This window comes from Narcine bancroftii, chromosome 4 (assembly GCF_036971445.1).
Source record: "Narcine bancroftii isolate sNarBan1 chromosome 4, sNarBan1.hap1, whole genome shotgun sequence".
NCBI lineage: Eukaryota > Metazoa > Chordata > Chondrichthyes > Torpediniformes > Narcinidae > Narcine > Narcine bancroftii.
In genome coordinates, this window is record NC_091472.1 from 226,254,126 (window position 1) to 226,274,467 (window position 20,342).

Consider the following 20,342-nt stretch of genomic DNA (forward strand, 5'->3'; position numbering starts at 1 on the left):
GTCTGCGTGAGTGTCTATGAGCGTGCACGTGTGTGAGTATACTGGTATGTGTGTGTACATTATATGTGTGTGTAAGTATGTTTGTGTGTGCACAGGTGTATATGTATGCGTGTTCTTAGGGTATGTGTATGGGTTTGTGTGTTGTGAGTATGTGTGTACAGGTGTATATGGGTGTGTGGGTGTTTGTGTAGGAGTGTGTGTGTCTGTGTGTTTGTACAGGTGTGTATGGGTGTATACAGGTGTATAAGGGTGTGTGTGTGTGTGTGTGTGTGAGTGTGTGTGCCTGTGTGTTTGTACTGGTGTGTGTGGGTGTATGAGTAGGAATGCGTGCGCCTGTGTGTTTGTACAGGTGTGTATGGGTGTGTGTTTGTGCTGGTGTGTGTGTAGGAGTGTGTGTGCCTGTGTGTTTGTACTGGTGTGCGTGGTGTTTGTGTAGGAGTGTGTGTGCCTGTGTGTTTGTACAGGTGTATATGGGTGTGTGTATGTGTGTGTATACAGGTGTATAAGGGTGTGTGGGTGTGTGTTCAGTGTGGATGTGGGTGTGTTCAGTGTGTGTGTGGGTGTGTACGCGTGTATGTGTGTACTTGTGTGTGTGTGTACAGGTATGTGTGTGTACGGGTGTGGGTGTGGGTGTTTTCAGTGTGTGTGTGTTTTCAGTGTGTATGGGTGGGTGGGTGTGGGTGTGTGTATATGGGTGTATGTACAGGTGTGTTCAGTGTGTGTGTGGGTGTGTTCAGTGTGTGTGGGTGTGTATGGGTGTGGGTGTGTGTCCAGTATGTGTGTATATGGGTGCATGTACGGGTGTGTTCATTGTGTGGGTGTGTGTGTGGGTATATAAGGGTGTGTGAGAAGGTGTGTACTTGGGTGTGTACAAGTGTGTGTATGGGTGTGTGTATACAGGTGTGTTCAGTGTGTGTGTGTGGGTGTGTACGGGTGTATGTATGGGTGTGTTCAGTGTGGGTGGGTGTGTGTGCGGATGTGTGTACTGGTGTTCATTGTGTGTATGGGTGTGGGTGTGTTCAGTGTGTGTGGGAGTGAGTGTGTATATGGGTGTATTCAGTGTGTGTGTTCAGTGTGTGTACGTGTGTGTGGGTGTATATGCATGTATGTGGGTGTGATCAATGTGATCGTACTGGTGTATTCAGTGTGTGGATGTGTATGGGTGTGTGTACGGGTGTGTGAGTGTGGATGTGTGTGTGTGGGTGTGTATACGGGTCTGTACAGGTGTGATCACTGGTTGCCTGATGTTATTGCAGTTGATGACAGTTTGCACTTCTCTCTGCAGGATGATGCCGAAGGATCTGGACTCCCGATAATTCCAGGAATGCCGGGACACCGGGGAGTTCAGGTACAGATGAAAGGCGGTGGTTAAAAAAAAAAACCCTCTGTTCTGTCTGAAACACCCGAATGTCTTGTTCCAGTATTTTACTCTAATCTGGGTAACTGCCAACAGAGAGTCAAACCGACACACTCCAGCCAGCCACTCTTGCTCTGTGCAGGTGTCCTAAATGCATTCACTCTCCCCACCTCACTGTTGCCCTTGCAAAGGACAGGCCACATTCATCCCCAAGGAGATGTTTTGCAGGCAGTAGCCAAGCTCTGGATGCAGCAAGCTAAGAATCATGGCGGCACCGAAGGACGTGACACCTCTCTCGGCCGCTCCCTAACTTGGGACGGGTAACGCAGCATGACGCAACAGTCTCCCACTCATTCTTGCTTCCTTCCATCCCTACATCCAATTCACCCTCTGAGAGTGGAGGTCAAAGTTGCAGAATGTGAACCTCACCAACTCACTTGAGAGACTGCCAGTGTCTCTCAACCCATGGGCCTCCGGTGGTCTGTGGGTTTGTTTTAGGTGGTCCATTTACTAAGGTGATGACAATGATGGCGAGAATTTATTGTCTTGTACATTCGTACAATGTACAGATGTACCAAAATTCTTACCTGTTTCAGCCACACAGGTTGTAAGATACACCAGCTACAATAGTATAAGTGACCATAATATGCTGAGGCAGAAGGAGAGGTAGCTAAATGTATTCAACAACTGCAAAGCATGATATCAAAGAGGTAAATTCCAAAACAAGGTTGTAAATTTAGTGACAAAAGAAGAAAAAATTCCTGAAATATTTCCCATCAAAACAAAATCCCATTGGTGTTCTGGTATCCCCCCCCCCCACACCCCCCAGCACCGCCTCATTGCTATGCATGGCGCACGTGGGAAATAAAGGAATACTTAAGATGGGTTCTGTGGGTGAAAACAATAAAGTTAAACACTGCCCTGAATCGGGTGCTGTCTCAAATGATGCTCCAATGTTTGCACTGTAAAAGCACCTGAATTTGCGCCACGAGTCCACGTCCCCTCAGAGACACCGAGTGCCCGTGACCCTACCACCTCCTCCAAAGCCGCTGCCTCCCACATCTCCCTGTAACCCCAGTACCCATAGGACCCTCCCGGTGGCAAACCCCGATCTCCGGGCATCCGAGTGGCATCTCCTTGGTGCCTTGTCTGCAACGTCTAGGAAGCCATTGGCAGCTGACATGGGCCTTCAGGAGTCCGTCAAGATTAACAGGCAGATCATCTGTTTAAGCAGAGTTGCAGGAGGAACAGCTTTGAGCCAAGATGAGGAATTCCAGGTAGAGTTCCCTGGCCGTTCCCGAAGCAGACAGAGACTTGGATATTGGGAGTAGAATGAAAAACAGATCCTCTCATAGTGATGCACACCCCCATATAACACAGGGAAGCATCAGCTGAGAGTTTGTGCTCCACTTCCAGAACCACCACTCACAGCCTGTGGCTTTCTATTTTAGTGTTCTCATCCAGTCTTTTTTCCATGAGTTAATCCTGAACTCACTAATCTCTCCATCCTGAGCAGTCCATATTAATTAAGTGCTGCACCATCATGGATTGACATCATGGTTAGAAACAGGAGCAACAACTACAATTCGGAGGGTCAGAGACCATGATGGATGGAGAGACATGACCGGCCACGCCGAATGGCAAGGCTCCTGAACATATATGCTACCAACATAACCACCATGTCTCTGATATCTATCGCCAGAACAAAGCCGACTGCTTCTTCATTCATCACACCACCAATTTCGCCATCAGTTCGCTTCACATTCCAACTGGGGTTTCAAGCCCTCCATTAAAAAATTCCTTATTTTTCTGTTCCTCTGCAGTCTCCTTCAGACTGCAAAAAGGCTGCAGACGCTGGAATCTGGAGTGAAAAAAAATTGCTGGAGGCGAGTTGAGCAGCATCCATGGGAGAGAAAGGAATCAGCAACATCAGAAATAGGAGCAGGAGTCGGCCATCCGACCCATCGACTCTGCTCCACCATTCAATGAGATCTTGGCTGATCTGATAATAGGCTCATCTCTGCCTTCCTGCCTTTTCCCCCATATTCCTCAATTTCCCAACTATGTAAAGATTTCGAGGAGGAATATTGACAATTCCTTCCAGATGCAGCTCGACCTGCTAAGTTCCTCCAGCAGATTTAACTTCGAGCATTAGATACAATGGGACAGAAATGATCATTGTGGCAACAATGAATAGCTTTTGAACATTTGGTGACAGTCATGTTTGATTTTTTTCCTCCGTATGGATTCCCAGGAATACCTGGACAAAAGGTGAGAGGTCAGCTCTACAGCCTGATTGGGTGTAATGGCTTCCTGTCTGGGAGTTTTCTCAGTGTACACTTTCCAAGGGGGGCGAGTTTTCTTGCTGGGGCAATAGCCGTCTTCCTCGGGTGGGGAGTTGACGAGAAAGATGGAGAGTAGAGGACTTGCATTTGTAAAATGCCCTTCCCGGGCTGAGAGAGATCCAAAGAATGAGATTGATTTTGAAGGGTGGGTCCTTCTGTAATGAAGAGGGGGGGGGGGCCTTGTCATGAGAACTGATATGTGCAACATACTGAAGGACTTATCCCACTCTGGACATGCTCCCTTCTCCTTCCTCCCATTGGAGAGAAGGCTCAAGGGTGTGAAGGCTGAAAGATAATTTCTTCTCCTCAGCCGTCAGGCTCCTAAATGAACCCCATCACAGTGCTACTATGCTGCCCTTGCTCGGTACTAATAGATATTTTTCTTTCATTATAACTCTCTAATTGTCCGCTTACCCTTCTACTTTATACGGCTGTATGGATGTTAGAATTAGTCTGTTAGAATGCACACAGAAGAACACACTGTTCCAATATTAGAGTGGAGGTAAAAAGTTTGGGTTGTTGACAACTATGTGGTTCTGGCAGAGAGTCAAGAGTTGAGCTGAGCATAGAACAGACTATGGTCATGCTCAATGGTGGGACAGGCTTGTGGGCTGAGTCCCCAACTCCTATTGTGTGCAATGGAAATTATTACTCAAGACTGTTCTCTCTGGCCATCTGGCATGTATTCACCATTAACCCACTTGCTGATCGTCCATTGTTATGACCGAGTTCAACCTGCCCCACCACATCTTTCATGTCCTGCAGGCATCTGGCCAGGACGATCGCACATCAAGGTGCTTGGTGTCACCAAGTTGCTCACTTTCCATTAACAGAGCCTTATAATAGTGACTGACTCTTTCCATAAATAGCTGGTGCATCAGTGATGAGGGCTGGGATTTATTGTCTCCTCAGAGTGTAGATTGAATCATCAAAACTGGGGTCGGCTTTTGTTGAGAGCTTGGTAAATGGTCAATGGTCACGATTGAATTGACATGTTGTGCTGAATAGCCTTCAATTGTCTCCTGTGTTTCTAATGGCTTGATGGTTTCTTTTCCTCGTAGGGTGAGACTGGCCCCAAAGGAGAACAGGTGAGTCTTAACCAGCTCACTGAGCTGTTGTCCATTGCCTCCTGTGTTTCTTCATGGTCCACCAGCCAGGATTCCTCTTCCCCAGAAAGATGTGGTGGTTTCTCATCATCCCAGACCACCACTGCAGCAGTGGTGTCCATCTTTCATTCTTCTGAGCCTTCGAATGGCTCTTCCCCAACCACTCACCTCGCTGTTTCAGATAAAACAGTGGCTACCGTTGGGTCTCCCACCATCCAGCTGATTGGTTGCCTATCACCAAGTTTGCTGATTCACCATTCTGCTAACTGCACTGACCGGGGTACTGAGCATTGTGGGATGATTGTATCAATGCAGGAAGTAACAGGAGGATTAAGTAAAGGAAAAGGAAATCTGTGCATGTGCTTCGAGTCCAAGAATAGGAACATGTTCTTGAAAAATTACATCTGCAGTATGAACTAAAGTAAGCTGAAAATATTGGAAATACTCAACGGGTCAGGCAGTATCTGTGTGGAGAGAGAGAGAGAGGAAAAGCAAGTATGTTTTCAGTCAGAGAGAAGGCAGTGGGAGGAATGGATGGGTAGGGCAAAGGGAGTGTTGAGACCAGATGGCTTCCTGGAGACAGTTACCAGTACACGAACCTTCTTTGTCTGTGGAATGTGTTGTCAATGGAAAAACTGTGAGACTGTCTAAGCCAAAGTATACAAATTGAACAAGAGCAAACTGAGCCAAGACATATTTTCTTAGTGTTCAGGGACTGGGACTTATTGAGGGACAAAGAAGTTAAGGCGTCCTTAGTGCAGCAGATTACAGAGACAATAAGTAGTGCTAATGGCAACCTTCTCTGAGCCTTTAACTTTTTAAAGAGGAGGAACACATAATAATGTCTCACTGGTATATAACCCTGGCTCACCTTCACTGAGTACTGTGTTCAAGGATGGCAGAGGAGTTACAAGCTTTGAAAGGTCCTAGAACCCAAGGTGTAAGGGATTAATTTATGGAGACAGGTTACAAAAACTTGCCTTCCACTGAGTTTGCTGTGGTTTAAAATGAGAAAGGGATGAGATCAAGTTCACACAGAGAAACTCAAATCTCAGGTGAGAGGGGAGAGAAAGGGGGAGGGAGGGAAACAGAGAGATAAATATAAAGAGAGAGAGACTTAAAATTAGAGCTCATCCATATTAAGGGAAAACTGGGAAGCAATTACTTTTTTCCACACAAGTTGTTTGAAATCTCAACTAGCCAGATGGGTAGTTTGATCTTTGTTTTATGGGGCAATGGTTCCAATTAAGGGAATAAAGGAGATAAATGTGGTCAAGATGCACAGAACCACAGAATGCCATAACAGGCTGAAAGACTATAGAGTCATGCACCACATAACATCTGTTCAGGCAACGTCTGACCACATATACATCTATGGTCCCAGAAGGTTATAATAGATTATCCATTGCTCCATTTCTGGATTTATGGTATGTGTATTTTATGTTGCAAATTGAAATTTAATCAGAGAATGGGATGTAGCAGATGTAACCGGATAATATGGTGTTTGCACAACATCCAAATTGCATGACGTCCTATTTCACAGAACTCGATGGGCCAAAGGGCCTGTTTGCTCATTTTTTCACTTTATATTCCTGATGACCAGTCCCTGTGTTCCACACTGCAGCAGTGAGTTTCCTGCAGGTAACTTCAAGAGAGCAAGATATTAATGTGGAGATAAAGGTTTGAGTTCTGGCAGTTTAATTTTGAAATTGAATTTAATTAATCTGGAATAAAAATTAATTTCTGTGATTCTATCCATTACATTACTACATTATCATTCCAAAGAAATCCGACATCTTACCCTGTCAGGGTTATAGATTCAAGTGAGTGTGTCTCTTCAGGGACAATGAGGTGTGAAATTGGCATCCGTGAACAAACAAAAACATTAACGAAACTTTGTTCAGGCTAAAAAAGTACTCCAATGTCCTGGTGGCAGGGGGTCGAAAAGAGATATCCTAGTATTAGCTGAAATATCCACCCATGCCAGGTGTTCTTTTTCCTTCCTCAAAGTATTATAACTAAAATTCTGATTGGAGCAGATCATCGACTATTAACACTGATGCACAAAAGTGCTGAACAAAATCTGGAGGTTCATGCAGTATCTATATGAAGCAAAGGGTAACTAACTTTTCAGGCCTAAGCCTTTAAAAGCATTTTTCTTTAGACACACAACATGATAACAGGCCATTTCAACCCATGATTCTGTGGAGCCAAATTTGCATCCAATTAACCTACACCCCCGGTACGTTTCGAACAGTGGGAGGAAATCGGAGCCCCCGGGAAAAATTCACGCAGACACAGGGAGAAGGTACAAACTCCTTACAGGCAGTTGGGATTCAAACCCCGGTCTCAATTGCTGGAGCTGTGAAGACATTGCACTAACTGCTACGCCATCCATGCTGCCCTTTCATCGAGGTATGAGCTGAAAGCGGGCAGGCACCAGAATAAAAAATGCACAGCCAAACGGAGGCTTCCCGCAAGTTGAAGGAACAACATCTAATATTCTGTCTGGGCACTCTCCAACCAGATGGCATTAAAATGGACCTCCAGTTTCCGTGAAACCCCTCCCCGTTTCTCACTCTGTTTCCTTTCTTCCAGCTCACCACCCTCTTCCATTCAGAGAGCTGACCCCTTCACCAATTACTTCTCAGCTTTCTTCCACCCATATCCACCTATGTCAGCTTGTGCTCCTTCTCCTGCCCCTTTCTCCCTCCTCTCCTCCCCCCAGCTTTTTATGCAGACATCTGCCTGCTTCCTGACAAAGGCCAGACCCAAAAGATTGGTAATCCTTTATTTTCTGTAGTGGTTGAATGATCTTCTGAGTTTCTCCAGCACTTTTGTGTATTGCACTACAATTCCAACTTCTGCAGGCTTTCCTATTTAACTCCCCATTTACTCTCCTCACTTTTCCATCAACTCTTCCTCACCCCATCTCACTTACACAAAGGGACAATTGAAAGTGACCAATTAACCTGCCAACCCACCTTATGGGACTAAGGCATATCAGGACTGACAGAACCTTTTCATCAAGCCAGGGAAGTCCAGAATAAGCAGGGAGAAATTTAAAGGAGAACTGAGGGCAGAGGGTGCTGCTGGAAGAGGCAGCTTGAATTATAATGTTTCCAGAAGGGAACCCAATTGGTCATAGGGAGAACCTGCAAATTCCACACAAGCAGCCAACCCAAGGTCAGGATCGAACCTATGTCTCCAGAGCTGTGAGACAGCAGCTCTACTAGTTGTGGCTTGTTAGATAGTAACCGAGCCAGCTTGGGCTTTTCTCTTTGGAGTTTCAGAGGATGAGAGGCGACAACAAATGTGTGTAAGACTATGAGGGGCATAGATAGAATGGACAGTCAGGAACTTTTCTCCAAAGCAGAAGTGGCCATCTATGTAAGGTGAGTGGAGGACAGTTTAGTGGAGACGTCAGAGGAAGGTTTTTTTTACAGAAAGTGGTGGGTGCCTGTGCATTGCCGGGGGTGATGGTGAAGGCTATGCAATAAAGACATTTAAAAGACTTTTAAATAATCCATATGGATGTGAGAAAAATAAGAGGTTAATGGGTACAAGGGAGGGAAGGGTTAGATTGGCATGAAGTAGGTTTATATGGAGTCAACACATCCTTGTGGGTTGAAGAGTCTGTCCTTGCTGTTCCATATTAACTTCCACTAATGCATCATTAACTCCTTTAGATCTTAGCTCCATCAATTTTAAGCGAGATTTACAGTGGGCATTTATTATAAAACTGCTTTCTCAATAGTGTATGTTCACTCTTTGCCACAAGGTGGAGGCCAGAAAACAATAATAATTTACGAACAGTGTAGAATTCTGTGTACACTCACACACTCTTTAATTAAGACAATTAGAAACTTGCTGCAAAACAATCAGGAAATCCCCCTCCAGTTTCCCTCAAATATTGAGAAGCTAGGAAAGTGATAAACTTTATAATAAAAAGGGTTTGGAATACAATTTTTTTCCCAGGTGGTTTGTTAGTGCTGGGTGTTTCAAACCAAACCATAGTCAATTAGCTACCAGTGAAGTATTGTTTAATCCAGGAACAATGATAAATAAATGTCTGCTGTGAAGTCCCACAAACAGAACTCGAGTAAAGAACATTTCGAGATATTAGATAAATATTGGCTAGGTCACTGTGATGAATTGCCCTAATTTTCTCCAAGATCGTAAGTTCTGTCTTAAGTTTCATCGGCAAGATGAAACTTCCAAGCATGCAGCTCATCCCTGGTGAACCAGACAGGGCCAGGCTTGAATCTTTTTTTGTCTTCAAGTCTCTGGTGTGCGACTCGAACCCACAACTTTCTGGCTCAGAGGTAAAATTGATAGTCAATTTTTAAGTAAAATTGATAGTTATCACCCGAAATCGAAATTTGGTGATGTTTGCCACTGCCTCGTTTACAGTAATGAAAATTAGCAACTTCAATAATTTTTTCCCTTCATCCCAGGGAGCTCCAGGCCACCCCGGATACCCAGGAGAGACAGGATTGAAGGGATTACCTGGTCCTCAGGTGAGTGAGTAGTACTGTAAACAGTCCACGGAGCCACCTCGATCATTTCCAGATGCACCTTTGACTCTTGAAACCAGTTGGAGATGGCAGAACTTAATTTGTTCCCAACTTGAGTTCCTGGATGGGATCGAGTGAGAGAGAGTGTCTCTCAGGAGTGCCCTACAGGAGTGCAGGGGTTTATCTGAGTGATGCAGAGGTGTTTCCAAAGAAGTTTTAAATTAGGAATCCAAAGGATAATTACCTTATATATTGGTGAAGTCATCAAATTTTTTGGACCAATTTTTCTGCTCAAATTCGAGGGGTCAACTTTTACACGGGTCAAACTTTTTTGAAAATGTTATTTTTAAATTTTTCCAAAAACATAGTATCACATCTGAAAAACAATTCTTTTAACATACTTACACTTTTAGTATAATTCACTTCTCCGATACAAACACTATATCAGCTTACTTACAATTTCCTGCCCTCCCCCCAGAACTTTGAAAATTAAGCATCAACTAAAACAATTAAAGTAACAAACAGATAAACAGTAAGAAGAAAAGGAGAACTTCAGCGAACTCCCAGTCTCTCTAATCTACGTCCACTCCTTGAGCTGCTTCACTGCTGTTGTCTTTATGTATTTTGTTGGCTTTTTTGAACTGTGGAGCTGTTGTTCTAGCTCCGCACCAAAGTGCTCTAGATAAGGTTGCCATATTTTGGCAAAAGTATTGTACTTATTTCTTCAATTACATGTTATTTTCTCCATGGGAACGCAGTTGTGCATCTCTGTGGTCCCACCTCCTCTGTCTTCCGCCTGGATTTTGTGCTTGTCCCTTCTGACTACAAGGTGATTGTCACCAAGAGCATTCAGGTTCATATCTGAAGAAGTGTTCACTCTGGGACAAACAGAGTGAAAGGCAAGGTCAGGGCTTCTACTGGACTTATAATTGTTCTATTGTATTTTCTCATTGAGATGACAGAGCAAAGCTTGTCTGAAGGAAGCATTTTGCGGATGGACAGAGATACCATCCATAAGTCATCCTCTCTGACAACCTGATCCAGCTCTGTGTAATCGATTCCAGCTGATGAAACAAGGAGGATGCATGTTTGAGGGAAGAGGATTTTCTTTGTCCTTGAAGCATTCTGAGCTCAGATGTTGACTTTGCACTGCTTCCTATTAATGGTTACTGTGGTTTTACTTGTTTTGAAGCACTGATGCAGTGACGGGTTCTGAACACCAGTCATCCTTTCCCAGAGCTGACTGACTTGAAAGTTTCTGCACGAGTTTTATTGCTTCTAGAGGAGCTGATGGTCAGAATTGCAGGCGACGAACCTGTGCATTCTTCATTCTCGATGAAGGCACCCAAACCACCCACAAACCACATCCCCTCAAAATCTTATTTTGTTGAATACTTGAGTCACAGCACATCAGAAGGAGGAGACTGATCGAATAATCCAACCAGTTCTTTGACCCTGCTGCTTCCTGCAAATTTATCCTTTACAAGTCAACATAAGAAAGGTCCTTTTGAATCCCTTTCTGCTGCCTTTTCAGACCATGCACTCCAGATCGTGACGTGAAATTCTCCCCAATGCCCTCGCCAGTTGTCTAAACATCTGGTATCTGGTCAGCATTTCCTCTCATCCCATGGAAACCTATGTTAAAGGATGTCAGAATGTTGAACCCCCTGCAACCAAATGTCACTTCCCTATTACTTTTCCCAGGAGAACTTTCCTATCTCACCTTATAACTGAAGCTTTTAATGGTGGCTGGTATTTCCATGCTGCCCCCTTTCCAGGGACCTGTCATCCTTTCTAAAGTCTGACGCCTTGCATGCTCACAGACAACAGTGCAGAATTAGTTCATGGATCTATGCACACATGCACTTGTGCAAACACCTGAATGAGAATGCACACGTAAACACGAGCACATGCTCACATATAGAGACACAAATGCACGCACACCACCATCAATGACCAGGAAGATCCGATGTTCGTGCTACTTGTGTGACCACTCTGGAAGCAATTCTTAATTCTCACACTAGTCCCTGAAGAGGAACCGCACAAATGATGTGAAGGTGTCAAAGTGCGAAGAATTAATCGAAAGGCCAAAGGAGAAAGGAGAATATTAATCGACAAGCAAGGAGCTGTGAGAGAGAAGTTTTATGGATTGCACAGCACTCGTGCCTCTGGGTAAATCCAATCATCTCAACCACAGGCAGCAACGGGAAAACTTGGGGTTAGTTTAAAAAGATTATTTGTAATGGAAAGCTGCTGTCAATGTAAATGCAGGCAAAAGGATCATTGTCAAGACCTCCACAAATCTCTGCAGGTGTATTCTGCATGGAGATCGTGTGTATTCTATACTAGAGAGTGGGTGTATTCTATACTGGAGAGCAGGGGTACATTGCACTGGAGTGCAGGTGTATTCTATAGAGTGACTGAATTCTGTACTGGAGAGTGGACGTATTCTGCACTGGAAACCATTGTATTATGCACTGGAATGCGGGTGTATTCTGCCCCAGAGTGCAGGGGTAAATTGTACTGGAGTGCGGTGTATTCTATACTGGAGAGTGACTGTATTCTGTACTGGAGAGTGGGTGTATTCTGCACTGGAGTGCGGGTGTATTCTGTCCTGGAGAGCAGGGATATATTGTACTGGAGTGCGGGTGTATTCTATACTGGAGAGTGACTGTATTCTGTACTGGAGAGTGAGCGTATTCTTCACTGGAGTGCGGGTGTATTCTGTCCCGGAGAGCAGGGGTAAATTGTACTGGAGTGCGGTGTATTCTATACTGGAGAGTGACTGTATTCTGTACTGGAGAGTGGGTGTATTCTGCACTGGAGTGCGGGTTTATTCTGTCCTGGAGAGCAGGGATATATTGTACTGGAGTGCGGGTGTATTCTATACTGGAGAGTGACTGTATTCTGTACTGGAGAGTGAGCGTATTCTTCACTGGAGTGCGGGTGTATTCTGTCCCGGAGAGCAGGGGTAAATTGTACTGGAGTGCGGTGTACTCTATACTGGAGAGTGACTGTATTCTGTACTGGAGAGTGGACGTATTCTGCACTGGAAACCATTGTATTATGCACTGGAATGCGGGTGTATTCTGTCCCAGAGAGCAGGGGTATATTGTACTGGAGTGCGGGTGTATTCTATACTGGAGAGTGACTGTATTCTGTACTGGAGAGTGAGCGTATTCTTCACTGGAGTGCGGGTGTATTCTGTCCCGGAGAGCAGGGGTAAATTGTACTGGAGTGCGGTGTACTCTATACTGGAGAGTGACTGTATTCTATACTGGAGAATGGGCGTATTCTGCACTGGAAACCATTGTATCATGCACTGGAATGCGGGTATATTCTGTCCCAGAGAGCAGGGGTATATTGTACTGGAGTGCAGATGTATTCAATACTAGAGAGTGACTGTACTCTGTACTGGTGAGTGGGTGTATTCTCCACTGGAGAGCAAGTGTATTCTGCACTGGAGTGTGGGTGTATTCTGCACTGGAATGCGGGTGTATTCTGTCTTGGAGATAAGGGATATATTGTACAGGAGTGCAGGGGTATTCTATATTGGAGAATGGGCATATTCTGCACTGGAGAGCAAGTTTATTCTGCATTGGAGTGCAGGTGTATTCTGTCCCGGAGAGCAGGGGTATATTGTACTGGAGTGCATATACATTCAGTACTAGAGAGCAATAATATTCTATACTAGAGTGTGAGCGTATTCTCTACTGGAGTGCAGGTATATTGTATACTGGAGTGCAGTGTATTCTGTATTGGAGTGCGGTGTATTCTATATTGGAGTGTGGATGTATTCTATACTGGAGTGCGGTTGTATTCTATACTGGAGAGCGAGTGTATTCTATACTGGAGTGCGGGTGTATTCCATACTGGAGTGCTGGTATATTCTATACTGAGTGTGGGTATATTCTGTATTGGAGCGCGGTGTATTCTATACTGGAATCCGGGTGTGTTCTATACTGGAGTGCAGGTGTATTGTATACTGGAGTGTAGTGTATTTTGTATTGAAGTGCGGTGTATTGTATACTGGATTGCGGGTGTATTCTGTATTGGGGTGCGGATGTATTCTATACTGGAGTGCAGTGTATTCTGTACTGGAGTGCAGATGTATTCTGTATTGGAGTGCGGTGTATTCTATACTGGAGTGCAGTTGTATTCCATACTGGAGAGCGAATGTATTCTATACTGGAGTGTGGGTGTATTCTATACTGGAGTGCGGGTGTATTCTATACTGGAGAGCGAGTATATTCTATACTGGTGTGCGGTTGTATTCTATACTGGAGTGCGTGTAATTCTGTATTGGAGTGCGGGTATATTCTCTACTGGAATACGGGTATTTTCTCTACTGGAGTGTGGGAGTATTCTCTACTGGAGTGAGGGTGTATTCTATACTGGAGTGCGGGTGTATTCTGTATTGGATTGCGGTGTATTCTATACTGGAGTGCGGGTGTATTCTATACTGGAGTGTGGGTGTATTCTGTGTTGGAGTGCGGTGCATTCTATACTTGAGTGCGGTGCATTCTATACTGGAGTGCAGTTGTATGCCATACTGGAGAGCGAGTGTATTCTATACTGGAGTGCGGGTGTATTCTGTATTGGATTGCGGTGTATTCTATACTGGAGTGCGGCTGTATTCTATACTGGAGTGTGGGTGTATTCTGTGTTGGAGTGCGGTGCATTCTATACTTGAGTGCGGTGCATTCTATACTGGAGTGCAGTTGTATGCCATACTGGAGAGCGAGTGTATTCTATACTGGAGTGCGGGTGTATTCTATACTGGAGTGTGGGTGTATTCTGTGTTGGAGTGCGGTGCATTCTATACTTGAGTGCGGTGCATTCTATACTGGAGTGCAGTTGTATGCCATACTGGAGAGCGAGTGTATTCTATACTGGAGTGTGGGTGTATTCTGTGTTGGAGTGCGGTGCATTCTATGCTTGAGTGCGGTGCATTCTATACTGGAGTGCAGTTGTATGCCATACTGGAGAGCGAGTATATTCTATACTGGAGTGCGGGTATATTCTGTATTGGAGTGCGATGTATTCTATACTGGAGTGCAGGTGTATTGTATACTGGAGTGCAGTGTATTTTGTATTGAAGTGCGGTGTATTCTATGCTGGATTGCGGGTGTATTCTATACTGGAGTGCTGGTATATTCTATACTGGAGTGCGGGTATATTCTGTATTGGAGTGCGGTGTATTCTATACTGGAGTGCAGGTGTATTGCATACTGGAGTGCAGTGTATTTTGTATTGAAGTGCGGTGTATTCTATGCTGGATTGCGGGTGTATTCTATACTGGAGTGCTGGTATATTCTATACTGGAGTGCGGGTATATTCTGTATTGGAGTGCGGTGTATTCTATACTGGAGTGCAGGTGTATTCTATACTGGAGTGCGGGTGTATTCTATACTGGAATGCGGGTGTATTCTATACTGGAGAGCGGGTGTATTATGTATTGGAGTGTGGGTGTATTCTATACTGGAGTGCGGGTGTATTCTATACTGGAGTGCAGGTGTATTGTATACAGGAGTGCAATGTATTTTGTATTGAAGTGCAGTGTATTCTGTACTGGATTGCGGGTGTATTCTATACTGGAATGCAGGTGTATTGTATATTGGAGTGCAGGTGTATTCTGTACTGGAGTGCGTTGTATTCTATACTGGAATGCAGTTGTATTCCATACTGGAGAGCGAGTGTATTCTATACTGGAGTGCAGGTGTATTCTATACTGGAGTGCATGTGTATTCTCTACTGGAGTGCGGGTGTATTCTATACTGGATTACGGGTGTATTCTATACTGGAGAGCGGGTGTATTATGTATTGGTGTGTGGGTGTATTCTACACTGGAGTGCGGGTGTATTCTATATTGGAGTGCGGGTGTATTCTATACTGGAGAGCAGGTGTATTATGCATTGGAGTGTGGGTGTATTCTGTATTTGAGTGTGGGTGTATTCTACACTGCAATTCGATGTATTCTATACTGGAGTGCGGTTGTATTCTATACTGGAGTGTGGGTATATTCTGTATTGGAGTGCGGGTATATTCTCTACTGGAATGTGGGTGTATACTCTACTGGAGTGCGGGAGTATTCTCTATTGGAGTGAGGGTGTATTCTATACTGGAGAGTGAGTGTATTCTATACTGGAGAGCGGGTGTATTCTATACGGGAGTGGAGTGTATTCTATACTGGTGAGCCAGCGTATTCAATACTGGAGTGTGGGTGTATTCTATAGTGGAGAGCGGGTGTATTCTATACTGGAGTGTGGGTGTATTATGTATTGGAGTGCGGTGTATTCTATACTGGTTGCGGGTGTGTATTCTATACTGGATTGCGGGTGTATTCTATACTGCAGTGCGGGTGTATTCTATACTGGAGTGCAGGTGTATTCTGTATTGGACTGCGGTGTATTCTATCTGTATTGCGGGTGTATTCTGTATTGGAGTGCAGTAAATTCTATACTGGAGGGTGGGTGTATACTGGAGTGGGGGTGTATTCTGTTTTGATGTGCGGTGTATTCTATACTGGAGTGTGGGTGTATCCTGTATTGGAGTGCAGTGTATTCTTGTAGAGCTCGTTGAAAGAACCAAAGACTTGTTGATCCAAACCAAGGCTTTTATTAGCAAAAGACAGGAGCTCTTCACAGGTGGACGACTAGTCCGGAATGATCCGACCTGGCTAGGGACACAACCCTTTAAGGCCCAGACAATAGGTGTGGCTTAGCTCTCAGCCAATCGCTGTAAGCACAGTCTAGAAACAGTAACTATATACACTATGTACATTGGTGATAGATCTGTACTATCACAATTCTATACTGGAGAACGTGTGTATTCTCTACTAGAGACCAGGTGTATTCTGTACCGGAGTGTGGGTATATAGGGTACCTTATAACTTCCTTTTGAGTCAATGTGAAAGGAGAATGTCCTATGTGATCCAATACTAAGTACAGCATCATCATTCCTTAGTGTTGATTGTTAGATTGGGCAGGAATTTTTACTAAACATGTTTAAAGTACAAATTTCCTATTTATTGCAAATACAGCCTTCGTCCATGCCACAGGAGATCATAGATCTATGAATGTGTGGTGAAAAATGTGGCCCACCTTTCTATAGAAACCTTTGAAACATGCAGGCTGCCCGGTGCACTTTGCAATAATTGAAATGTGGCCTCAGGTGTAATTAAGGAAGTGTGGGAGGAAGTGTGGGAGGAAAACATCTGGATCATGCATCTTACTGATGTTAGTAGAGGTATGAATATTGCTCAGGCTTCCTGGGGCAATCTCCCACCTGCTTCAGAAAGAACACTCCACAATCCTTTGCATCACCTGGATGGGCAGCTAGGCACATTGTCCCGGCTTCTGTTTTTGGATCTCTGAACCACTGATGCAAGTTATTAGACGTGGAGATGTGACAATCTTAACCACCATGTGTTCTCTCTCTTAGGGTCCAAAAGGTTCAAAGGGAGTCCAAGGCATGAAGGTAAGGACCATAGCATGTTCTTCACTGCTTTTAATGTAGAATGGATCCAGCAGACAAGATGTTCAGGTATTAAAATATTCATGGCACCAGCAGCCTGAATTTCCACTCACAACTTCAGTTGGCTCCAAAGGTCACCACAAAGGAGGTCACTGGCATTGCTGGCACCCAAGTAACAATGATGACAACCTAGTGTTTGAATGTAGCTGGGCAGAAGAATATGAGAGAGATTCAGCAAGGGCTGCCTGACCAGGGACTCAGTGTAATGCCTCATTGGACTGGTAATGACAACAATTAATACTTGTCATGAGTACAGTTGTGCAGCCATACAGGGTGCAAAAGATACGCCAACAATCAACATAAATTAAGCTGCCACACAAGAGAGAGAATGAAAAGATACTTAAATATACAGTAAAATCCCCATTATCTGGATTTCAAGTAACCAGCAAAAAAATTATGGAAAATAAATAATGAAAAACAAGAAATTTTACCATTGGGACTCCATAGCAGTCAGTTCACCAATCCACGCCATACACAATCTGAAGCAACCGGCAAATTCACTTATCCGGCATCCACCAATTCCCAGAAGTGGCGGATACCAGGGGTTTTACTAAATAAGGATGGCACCTCAGAGTGGTCCTGAGTCCCCTGGACTGAAAGGCTAAGCTACATTCAACTCAGACACAGTGGGACTCAGGACCACTTTCTGTTGACCCAAAACTGTCCAGTGAGCCACTGCTAATCTAGATTTGCGACTCAACAAAGCGGTGCTGTCTACTTCCTCACTAGTTAACCTGAGTCTCAACCTTCTGGCGATACTGTCTCAAAAACACTGGACAGAACTGAGGTGCCGAGAAGAAACTTGGAAAGGAAAGCTGCTCCCTTCCTGACTTCAGAAACTTAGGCAGTTATTTTACAATGGTTTGGGTTGTGATGTGCACCAGACAGTGACAATTACAGTGATTTGTCTAAATTTAAATGAAAGCCACAGCAGATGTTCACTTCTTCACAGAATGAGGCGTCTTCAACTTAACACATTGGACAGGTCAGTTTTGTGCGTTTGGAACGTAAACTGCAATCACAATTATGTAACAAAGATACAGAGAAAGGTTGGGGCACCTGACATCTGAACTGGATTACTTTTTGTTCCGAGATCCAGTAAAAAAACTTTGTTTTGCGTGCTGTTCAGGCATGTCAACCCACACTTAAGTGCAGCAGGAGGTCCAATCATAAAACAAGAGGGTATGGTGTGATTGCAGTGGTGTTAATGCAGAGATAGAAGGGAGGAGAGGATTTGCAAGTCACAGCACACAAAATTCGCCACACCCCAGCACCATTTGCTTCACTATTGCCCAGGGTGAGACATTCACGGACGCCTTGCCACTTTTCTCAGGGGTGAGGGGAGCCTCAGCTGTTTGGAATGGGGATCTGGGACAGGAAGGTGAGCACTTTGCTCAACAGTCCCATACCCCTCTGCTGCTGGCGTCAGGGTGAGTGGCGTTCTGTCTCATTTGCACAAGGCTCTGTAAGGATCCGGTGCCTAACCGAGCAGCTAGGCTAGAGGGCATGAGCAGATCAATTATTTTAAGAGCTTAGAATGAATTCCCTTGACCTATTGCCCTCTTTGAATGAGCCATCCATTTTGAAGTAAAGCAAAAACAATGCTGGGGAAACTCAGCTGGTCAGTGTACTTTGAACAGCAAAGATAAAGATACATAAACCAACATTTAGGGCCTGATCTCTTCAGACAAAATGAGCAAAATGCAGACAGACGCCAGAATAAAATGGTGGGAGGGGAGGGATGGGGAGGAGCATAGTCCCATAAGCTGGAGGTAAAACAGTTAGTGGATAAGGGAGGGAGGGCACACCAGCAAACAGGGGGAGGAGGGATGGCTCTGTGAATGGAGAGGGAAGGGGATGGAGAGCTGGAGGAATGGGGAAGAGAGAGAGAACGGGGAGTGGTCCAGCAGAAACCGGAGAAGTTGATGTTAAAGCCATCCAGTTGGAGAGCACCCAGACAGAATATTAAGGGTTTCTCTTCCAATTTACGAATTTACGAATGGTCTTGGTTTGGCTGTGCATGACACCATGGACAGACATGGTTGACCACTGGGAGATCTCTGTCATTGATGCAGACTGAGAGAAGGAGCTCAGCAAAGCGATCTCCAAGTCTGCATCCAGTCTCTCCAATGTAGAGATGTAGAGGGCTCAGGCCCAAAACATTGGTTATGTATCTATTTGTGTTTTTACTTCAATCCCTGCATCTGCAGACTTTAGTGTTTTAATCCATTTTGAATGACTCCTTTCTGCAATTAGTTTTCCTTGATAAGTCTGACTTAATGTTTATGCTTCCTACTTAATGTGCTTCCAACAGGTAATGAGTCTCAGATCAGAACAGGGATCTGGTGAAAAAAAATCTCTCTCTGGCTCTTCAAGGTTCACTTACTGTCATGTACACAAAACACACAAAAGTCGTTTCCTTTGTTAAGACGCATAAAGAAGCAACTCTAGCCCAATGCCCTTATCTAAATGAGAAAGAGATAGCCCCTTTTAGAAACACTGAGTGTCCGTGGATCCCACTTCTTCCTCCGATGTTGCCGCCTTTTCCCCCTCCCTCCCTTAATCTCCCTTATCTAGATGAGAAAGAGATAGCCCCTTTCAGAGACACTGAGTGTCCGTGGATCCCACTTCTTCCTCCGATGTTGCCGCCTTTTCCCCCTTCCCCCCTTAATCTCCGTAAACACTCTGCCTCCTGCCAGGTGCCGTGGTGAACCCGAGCTCCAGGCGTTGAGTCCCCCTCCTGGGGTCCCCTGGTTCCGAACCCCTGTTGCGATCAGGAAGCTGCCAGTGCCAGAGGCCCTTCGGCAGATCCGCTTGCCATCAGCATCCTCATGGACCCTGGTCCTGATCCTTGGTTCCCACAAGCTGGTCTGCAGCAGCGCACAGCCTCAGAGGCTGACCTCCGAGCCCCTCACTGGACCACTGCTATGGTCTCCCACCCTACAGGGTCCTCTTCCTGACTTCCTTCTTGGTGGGGGAGGGCCCCCTCCTGCCTTGTTGCCCCCACACTCCAAGTCCCCACACTTGAAGCCCACATCCCTGCGGTCTGGTCTGCCGATCCTGGGCACCGACACCTCAGCTACCAGATTCCAAGGATCCATGACGTGAAACAAACAAAACATCCGAAAGCTGGTTTGATCCTGCGCGGGTGAGGAGGGAGTGGGGGCAACAGGCCGAATGGCCAGGCAGGAGGACCCAGCAGAAAACGCTATCTCTGCTCTCCACCCCATTTCCCCCTATCAACCGTTAGTTCTCGGTTCAGTTGCCGGGAGGATGGTTATGCTTTCTTGTTGCACGCTACCTAAAGCCTTCACGCTGCACAATCACTGCAAGGGAAACAAACCCAAGGCCCTTCTCCAAGTTGACTGTGTAATTCCAGAGATGCGTGGGTGTTTCCATCCCGAATCAGACAGGTAATTCTTTCATCCTCCGTGCAGTGCACAAACAGAACACCCTCACAAGCATTTCCTCTTTCCAGCAC

At 45.1% G+C, this 20,342-nt stretch overlaps 1 protein-coding gene across 2 annotated transcripts in view; it reads left to right on the forward strand.

Moving 5' to 3' along the window:
• Positions 1-20,342, forward strand: part of LOC138761656 (collagen alpha-1(XVIII) chain-like) — a 290,964-nt gene that overhangs the window by 223,714 nt on the left and 46,908 nt on the right. For both annotated transcript variants that reach the window (XM_069934180.1, XM_069934179.1), the window contains 4 exons: positions 1,286-1,348; positions 4,764-4,790; positions 9,266-9,328; positions 16,769-16,804. In XM_069934180.1, the coding sequence (XP_069790281.1) occupies positions 1,286-1,348; positions 4,764-4,790; positions 9,266-9,328; positions 16,769-16,804 (189 nt within the window). The remainder of the gene's footprint in view (positions 1-1,285; positions 1,349-4,763; positions 4,791-9,265; positions 9,329-16,768; positions 16,805-20,342) is intronic.